The sequence below is a fragment of the Eurypyga helias genome, unplaced genomic scaffold (genome assembly GCF_000690775.1).
Source record: "Eurypyga helias isolate BGI_N326 unplaced genomic scaffold, ASM69077v1 scaffold27797, whole genome shotgun sequence".
Classification (NCBI taxonomy): domain Eukaryota; kingdom Metazoa; phylum Chordata; class Aves; order Eurypygiformes; family Eurypygidae; genus Eurypyga; species Eurypyga helias.
The window spans coordinates 57,857-66,756 of NW_010264108.1; the positions used below are offsets into that span (position 1 = coordinate 57,857).

At 47.2% G+C, this 8,900-nt stretch overlaps 2 protein-coding genes across 2 annotated transcripts in view; one reads left to right on the forward strand and one right to left on the reverse strand.

Moving 5' to 3' along the window:
- The window catches only part of STX18 (syntaxin 18), a gene marked incomplete at its 5' end in the record, with an annotated part of 29,445 nt that extends 23,854 nt beyond the window's left edge, over positions 1-5,591 (forward strand). Inside the window, 4 exons of the mRNA XM_010156298.1 lie at positions 2,525-2,583; positions 3,173-3,242; positions 3,763-3,843; positions 5,454-5,591. Coding sequence (XP_010154600.1) covers positions 2,525-2,583; positions 3,173-3,242; positions 3,763-3,843; positions 5,454-5,549 — 306 coding nt within the window. The remainder of the gene's footprint in view (positions 1-2,524; positions 2,584-3,172; positions 3,243-3,762; positions 3,844-5,453) is intronic.
- Positions 5,592-8,109: 2,518 nt separating this feature from the next.
- On the reverse strand, positions 8,110-8,866 carry LOC104513072 (neuron-specific protein family member 1). The gene has a single exon (XM_010156299.1). It carries the CDS (start codon positions 8,864-8,866, stop codon positions 8,549-8,551), a length of 318 nt encoding a protein of 105 aa, XP_010154601.1. The 3' UTR covers positions 8,110-8,548.
- Positions 8,867-8,900: the final 34 nt, after the last annotated feature.

Sequence of the window (8,900 nt, forward strand, 5' to 3'; positions counted from 1 at the left end):
GAGCTCAGGTGTCATGCCGTGAAGTCAGACGAGCAGCAGCGCTGGCGTGGGGCTGTGTATGTGGGGAGAGGAGCAGGGCAAATCTCAGTGGCTGCACTAGATCTTTGTTGCTTCGCCCTGAGCAGCATACGCACTTCATTTCCCCTCTGTGTCAGCGCTGTGGAAGTACTTTGCCCAGGGAAGCTGTGGATGACCCATCCCTGGAAGTGTTCAAGGCCAGGCTGGGCAAGGCTTTGAGCAACCTGGTCTAGTGGAAGGTGTCCCTGCCCATGGCAGGGGGGTTGGAACTGGATGACCTTTAAGGGCCCTTCCAACCCAAACCATTCTGTTATTCTAGTTGATAGAGCAGAAGCTTCAGCTGGAATGTTCTGGATCATTTCAAGGGATGCATACACCAGCACCTGAAACTGTTGCACAAGCTATGTCAGGAAGAGCCTACAAGCCCTGGGATGGAGACGCTGGTGGCCTGAGCAGGGCAGGGTGGGGGTCACAGTGGTAAGCCAGCAATCCTTGCCACGCACAGCAGTGCAACAGTGAGTGAATGCACCTACAGACTGGCTCCGGGTCAGGTGACCCGGATGACGTGTTCTCGCCACCAGTTTTCATGCTGTGGAGTAACAGGGAACTGCCTTGTTGTTTGAAGAAGTGCCGTGCGCTTGGTTTGCAGCTATTCCGGTAGCAGTGCTCTAAAAGCAACACGCCTGCTCGCTTTGCATTGATGTAATCGACCCTCGCCGTTACCATCGTTCTCTGTGGTTCAGACTTTTGCCCCCCTCCTTCCTTCCTTTTGCTTTTTGCACCAGACAGTAGTTGTTTTCAAACACTTAATATCCTTTTGGCCAACACCTCCTTTTCTTGCAAGCCTAAGCATTAGGCGTGTGCTCAGCCGGGGAGCAATTCCTATGGCACCAACCGAATCCCAGGTCTGACCTGTGAGCAGTGTTGGCGCTTCCACCCCCAACAGCACCCTGCTCCGCCGTAAAAAGGGTCGCAAGGCCTTGCGAGGTGGCCGAGAGGGCGCCTTTACTGCCGACAGCGCTGTGACGTGATTGAATTACACCAAAATCCCAGCGTTGTGTGGGCTGGTTCAGAACAAGGAGATGAACTCAACTGGAACAGCCTTGCTGTCTCGCACAGTTCCCACGTCAAGTTCCCAATCCCATTTTCTGGTATCCGGGCCGCTGCGTGTATCGCCTCGGCTCGGCAGAGGTGCCCGTGCAGCAGGTGACGCTCGCAGCAGGGATGCGTCTCCCGTGGGCTCTTCCTGTGGAGCCGTGTAGACTGGGCCTTGCCCAGCTTTGTGAGACAGGTGCAAAATCCCAGTTGCTGTGTTCGTACCCCAGCGGCGCAGCTGCCGGCGAGGCTTTGGCTGTGCAGAATTAACTGGCAGAGCGCCTTCAGTACGCTTCCCCTCCTTCTTGCTTGTTCAGGCACCTTGAAAATCCCATCTCAGTGTGTCCTGATGGGTTCTTCCTACAACAGCCCTGTCAGTGCGGTTCACAACAAACCCCACCACGGCATAGGATCCCTCTCTCGGCCGTGTTTTGGCTGGGCAGGTTTTGTTTCAGCAAACTGTGTCCTGGTACCTTCTGCATGATCACCCGTGATGGAGCCCAAACGCTCTGACAGCCAAGGACACCTAAAAAGCCAGAGCTTATTTTCCTGTACCAAGTCTTCTCCTGATGCTTGTAGTTTGATAAATACAGTGCTAGAAGTATATACATAGAATATAGAAGTATATTTAGGCATTTCATTGACTACTGATGAGTTCTAAATGGCAGAGTTCTGCTGGGATGACTAAGGCCAGTGCATTCGTAAAGTACAAAGTACTAGATGTCAATATTTCATAATGCAGCAAAATCTAAAAGCTCTAAACCTCCTGCCACGGGCAGTACGTGAGTAACGTGAGCGGCAGCGCAAAGGTATCATGAAGAGAATCGCGTGCTTCCGCAAGCATGAAAGCTTTCCCCACTCAGATTCCTAAAATAGTAAAAAAGGACAGATTTCATCCACTCTCTTTTTCCTTACTGCCAAGTAACTTGACCAAAATCTCCAAGTTATTTTGGGGTTTGTTCCATTACTGGGAGGAGGATGACAAGTGTTGCTGTCATGGTTTAACCTCCCAGCTTCTTGCAGAGAAGGCGCTGGGAACACAGGCGCAGCGTGAGAAACCCAAAGTCCCTGGCTTAATATAAACATTGCGTGGCAACCCCTGAAACGTCCATGTGTCGTCAGTGTTTTCCTCAGCACAAATCCAGAACGTACTCCATAGCGTGACGTGACCTTGAGGGAAATTAACCCTATTCCAGCCCAAACCAGCACAGTTACAGTGCCTGGTTACAAATAAGCAGATTCATATTGTTCCTTTAGGCCAGTATTAATAATTACTGAAGAGCTTTTCACTCGAGGCATGTTGTAAGTAGGTTGCAAGGAAGGGTGGAAGTCGGTTGGTCAGGGTGGAGGTTGAAGAAACTTCCCCGAGCCCAAGCGTGTGACCTCACACGCCTCATTTTCCTTCTTTCAGTTTGAACAGGAGAACCAGAGGCTGGTGGGTGAAATGAACAACCTCTTCGATGAAGTCAGGTACAACTTTCTGTTGCTGGAGAGGTCGCTGTGCCTGCTGGCCCCGCAGCCCGGGCAGCCCCCGCTGGGTGTTTGGGGCAGGACAGCAGAGCCGCAGCGGTGGTGGAAGGAGGGACGCGGTAGGAGTGCCCAGGACACCAGCTGTATGAGTTCACACATTGTGCTGTCCCACCGCGTGTAACGCACACGCGGTGTCCGAAATAGCACTGGTTGAACGCGGGCGGTTCATGCCCTCGCTTACCCAAGTTTTGAAAGACACGTGTTTTCCATTCGTTGTCCGCTGCCTACGCCACGCTCGGCGTATGACAGAGGAGACGTTGGAGCTAACTCCTTAGGGCCCACCGTGGGGTTGTTCCTATCGGGTGAAAGGAGGAGGATGCGTGCAGCCCTGCAATTTCCAGGTGGCACCTTTCCCAGAGCTTCCCTGCGGGCTGGTTGCCTTCCAGCCGGGAGCCGTCTGCGTGCCAGTCGCGGGGTGCTGCCGCCTAACGGGCGGCTCACGCCCTTCTCCGGGCTGGGGAGTCGGAATTGGCAGGGGCACGCGGTGTCTCTGCTCACTTCTAATGGCGTGTTTCTGTTCTTGGCCAAGGCAAATCGAAGGAAAAGTGGTGGAAATCTCCAGATTACATGAGATATTCACGGAAAAAGTCTTGCAACAGGTCAGTATAACCTCATACTACAGCAGCAAATACAGCTTGAGGACTTTCTTGAGGGTGTTTTGGCCTTGGTTGCATGCAAATGTAAACATAAGTTTAATGAATCTGATGCAAACGCAAGGGAAATGATTTTTGGTTTTCAAATAGAAAATCGAGGTATTTACTGTTGTTCCTTATCAATACACACTGGGAAAGGAAAGTGTGACATTCTGCCTCCCAGTTAGTGTCCTGTTAAATGTGTTCCTTAATGGCATCTTTTCTGGAAACACTGACACCTCTTCCAAAAAAGCTGGCAAAAATCAGACGGGTTAGATTCGATTCCAGATAAATGGGAGACTCCCTGTTCATCCTGGTGGTCTCCATCCAGGCTGCTGAAATCACAGCTTAATTGCCTCTGTACCTTTGCACCAATGAAACTGAGATGTCAGCAGTACCAGATTCTGAGTTTTGCTTGTTCCCAAGCCCTTAGAAACATTTCTTGCCTAACGCTCACCATGTGTCTCAATTTTATTCCCCGTAACAGGAAACGGATATTGACAATATCCACCAGTTAGTCGTTGGGGCAACAGAGAACATCAAGGAAGGCAACGAAGACATACGAGAGGTAATGTCTCCAGGCGGTGTTTGAAAGGCGGCCCTTTCTTGCAGCTCTCGGTGCTGCCCCAGCTCACCCGCAGCAGCAGCACAGTCTGTGCTGGGGCCCCGGGATGCGCTCGGAGAGGCACCGCAGGTTGGCGGGGGCCGTTTGCATTGCTTGTCTGGCTCACCACGAACGGAACAGGTGTCTGCAGGAAGCTACGTGGCTTCACCTGGTTTTAAACAGGAAGGTCAGCTGGGATGTGTTTAAGCAGCTGTGAAGGTTAAAAGAAGAAAAGGGGGAGATGTTGCAGACTGCCAGTAGAAGGGAGTTCTGAACTGGTCAAAACTGGAGTAAACGCTGAGCGTTAGCGGAGGATTCTCTTTACTGTGCTGAACGCAGCTCGTGCACCGAGTGCACAAACTTTTGCAAGGGACCGTAGTGACAGGACAAGGGGTAACAGGTTTAAATTGAAAGTGGGGAGGTTTCGATTAGATATCAGGAAGAAGTTCTTCCCGGAGAGGGTGGTGAGGCACTGGGACAGGTTGCCCAGAGAAGCTGTGGATGCCCCATCCCTGGAAGTGTTCAAGGCCAGGCTGGATGAGGCTTTGAGCAACCTGGTCTAGTGGAAGGTGTCCCTGCCCATGGCAGGGGGGTTGGAACTAGATGGTCTTTAAGGTCCCTTCCAACCCAAACTGTTGTAGGATTCTATGAAACCCATCCCATTGTCTTACTAATTAGAATTAAATGGTGTTTTCTTTCAGGAAGTGAGATTTCAATAAAAAGAGTTCCTAAATTAGGCTAATGAGTAAATGGCTCAGGGTTTTCTGCCTCCTGGAAGCACGAGTTACAGAACATGTAACTCCAGGAAGAGTGATCTACTGCTCAGCTCTCCTGAAACGTGCCTCAGACACAGCATGAACTGAAGTTATTTTGGCTTCATTTGTCACATCTGTAGGTAGAACCAAGTTTCTCACACCAGAGAGAGAAACAGTAGAGCAGGCTGGTAAATAGAGAACTTCATCACTCACACTAATGTTCACATCGCATGGAAAAAAATATATTCCATGTGCACATCTGAGAAATGAGGGGAAAAAAACCAGGTCCCCTGCTATATGCCACTTCCGGTTTTGGGAAGGAGAATCCAGAAGAACACTTGCTGTACTTGCTTTGAGACCGAGATATGTGACTGATGGTGCTAAACCAACCCCCAGAAATAGCTGTCAGGTTTTGGGTGAGGTTTTTCAGTCAGAAGATGTTTAGTAGAATGGTGAGAGTCCAATTTTTTTTTGTCTCATCACAGAATTTCACTTGTGGAACTGAAAAACCAGCCTTTGAGTGTGTATGTTTTGCTGTAGCTCTTAAGGTTTTCAGTGTGTTTCTACTGTGTGTGGGGTGGGGGTGGTGTGTTTTGGTTCAATGACCAGTTTTAAGATGTTGAGAGAAACTTCAGTGTGATAACCCTGAAGAGGCAAAGCCAACCTGGCTTTCCTTCACCTGAAGTTAACAGCAAGGTTTGTTCTTTCTCCTGTGGGAGGGAAGGGTGACGCCTCCAATAGTCACCCTGGTTTGCCAGTGTTGGAATTCTGCTGTGTGTTTACTGGTGATGGTAATGGAGGTAACTTTTTTCCTCACAGGCCATCAAAAACAATGCTGGATTTAGAGTCTGGATCCTGTTCTTCCTTGTGATGTGTTCCTTTTCCTTGCTTTTCCTGGACTGGTATGATAATTAATAAAAGGATCTAATATTGTCTACATGCTTCTCGTTGGTAAAACTTCTGACATTTTCCCTCTGGAGCGGGGTGTATGGCGTACGTGTGGGTCTTCAGCGTTTTTTCCTGCTGCTCTGATGAAAGTGTTTTCCAGGAAATACATATGTATGTATCTGTTAGTGCAGAGGGTGCTGACAGTATTCCAGTATATCCACTGGCACAGGTTGCCCAGAGAAGCTGTGGATGCCCCATCCCTGGAAGTGTTCAAGGCCAGGCTGGATGAGGCTTTGAGCAACCTGGTCTAGTGGAAGGTGTCCCTGCCCATGGCAGGGGGGTTGGAACTAGATGGTCTTTAAGGTCCCTTCCAACCCAAACCATTCCATGATTCTATTTGTTTGAAATCCCTTTATTGAACACACCACCAGGCTTAATCCCACACAGAACATGGAAAGAGCTGGTAAGAAAGCCACAGGCTCGAGCAGAGCTAGCAGAAGGAAAAAACGGTGTCGGTTTTATCAGCCCCGCCCCCCCCGTGGTGTCTCGAGTCCAGCGCGCAGGCCATGTGGAGAGAAAACCGTTACCGTGCAAAAGCATCTGCGCTGTCTCAGGCTTTTATTTAAACAGACCACTTCAGTACACAGGCATCAGTTCGCACACGTACGGCCTCTACTTCTACTCCTTGGAAACTACTCCAGTCAGATGATCGGGTTGATGTAATGGTCATAATAATGGTAAAAAGTCAACTTAAGAGCTTTACTTCTAGGTGAAAAGAGAGAGAATACAACACAAACAGCTTGTGCAGTGGAACAGATGTTCTGGGATGCTGGAACAAAGCCAAAGGACAGACAGTATTAAAGCCAAACTCTTCAAAGTACTAAAATTGGGAACAATTTGTCAACTAAGAGAGTCTCAAAATCAACTGTAAATAATAGTCAATAAACTCCTTCCTGGTACATCAGAAGGAAAAACAGTTTTGACTTACAGAAGCGTAAGCAATCTGTTTCTCCTAGACGGTAAACCTTAGTCTTTTTTAATGCTTACTGTTGTAAGAGAGACAAATAAGTTGTGTCTCATCCATATTTACTTGTGCACTAAATATTTTATTGTCCTAAATGTGAGGGGAGATGATGTCACAAATCATTCCAGTGTAGGACAGCCTTTGGGAACAGGTCTTTCCTTCTAGTAAAATCAGCACGTAGTCTGCAAACACGCCGATACGAAATGTGGGTTTTGCTATCTCTTTCCTGAAACGTGTATTTCTGTACATCGCAAGCAAGAAGCAGCATCGTCCTTACTCTTCATTCAGAGTGAAAATGTCAAAAGTTACCCAATGTCATTAATTCGCATGTACAGCATCTGTCCACTGGAAAATGCAAACACGGTACATTTGGAGTATCTTAACATAAACTTGAAATTTTTAAATGCAAAGAATAATTTGGCACATAACTTATTGCTTTTTATGCACTCCACATATCATCATGACTTAATAAAAAGCCTTTTACAGGTATGACTGGGTAATGCACACTTCACAGCAAACCTAGAGAAATAAGAATGGTTATTTTTACTGTGTATTGTGGATAAAGCAATCCAGCTGGAGAAGTGTAAAAGTATAGCTGCCCATGTCTGTTCTACTGCAGCCCGTGAGAAGCAGCCCCTACTGATGTTTTCCCTTCCTTTTTGTAATGTCTCTACCAAAAACAAACCCAAAAATTAACTTTTGACATGTCCACTGCACCGTGACCCACTCTGGTTATGAATAAAGAAGGTGACTTGCCCAGATGCTTCACACACTTACTCTGATAAGTTAGTAAGAGGTCATTTCTGGAATAGATAAGATTTTTAGAAAAATGAAAACGTGGTTACACACAACAAAGAGAGAAGTTTGCAGTTACAATGGAACTTCAATGCACACCCCCAGTGCTATGTTCTACACCTTTGCCCCCTCCCAAGCCATACGTCAACAGCTGTACTCAGTTTCACCTGCAGCTTCAGGACAGCCAGCTGTGCCTCTCAGACCCTACTGGCTCACTTGTGATGCTCTGTGTTTTAAAAGTAGCGAGCTGCAAACCACACATAAACTGAAAGCCCTAACAATAAATGGAAAATGTTAATGAAAGAGAAAATTTAGACATATTACTCCCTCTGTCACATCCAACAAGTTACATAGTGGACTACAGCTACTGTGAGTTGGCTTTCGGCCTCTCAAGATGTCATTAGAACATCCTGAGCTGTGCATTTTTCACACTATCCTCAACATCCCTCACTAAAACTGTCTGTGTTTTTCCATAATGTCTACCTAGTTTGTGTTTCAGTGCACATCCTTACCGAGATGCTAAAGCCACAGTGGAAACGCAGTTAAATCCTGTTGACAGCAATAATAAAACACTGAGCATGCCTTGTTGCAGAGAACCTCATTATCACTTACAAATAAACAACAGTAAAGAAAAAGGTAAGAAAAACACCACCTGACAGCTTCTTTCCCTGTCCAGGTCATTACAGCACGCCCTTGACACCAGTGCTGACTATCACTCTTGCCTGAGCCAAAACTAAGTATCAAACACAGCTTTCAGCTAAACGAGACATCACTCTAGTTATGGCTGAGGTGTTTCAGTTTGCAAAACGACAAAGAACGGAAAAATTAATAAATAAAGTATCAGTTGAGACAACGGAACGTGTGACTTATCTAAGGTCCAAGCCCTGAAAACCCAGCAAAGAAAACTGTCAGTATCCAATAAACTGCAGGAACATAGCTAACATTTGGATTTTTTTAACATCGAGAATGGTGTCAGAGCTCTAAAGCGACGCCGATATGCACCTTGTTTTATGCCCATCACTGTTCTGCAGCAAGTTTTTGTTTGGGTGTTTTGGGGGTTTTTTGCAAAGCAGTATCAGCAAACAGAAGCAATTGCACCATAAACATGAGTAACCTCTAAATTATCCGTAATTTATATTTAATGAAAAGTTCCTTAAGTCCCTTAGCTACCTTCAAATGACATCGTGTTAATAATGAGCGTATCGTGCTAAGCCGACTTCTCGGCGGCTTCCGTCTCCTGCTCAGAGAGTTTCTCTTCTGACAGTACCGTCATCCAGGGCGACACGGAGCGCGTGATGGTTTGTTTGGCCAGGTTGTAGTGGTTTATGACTGTGTAAAACTTCCCTCGAGCACTGGAGTCTTGTTCGGAGTAGTAGTTTTCCAACCCCGCTGGAATGCACTGATTATTCTGAAAAGAAAACCCATCACTCTGATTACAGATCCGCTCCCACACGCACCGAAACGCACTTGCTTTGTTTTGTTTTCTTTTCCTTTCTGTCCAAGCCAACATCCACTTTCTGTGCATCAAGATGCATCCTTGTCATGGTTTAACTCCGGCT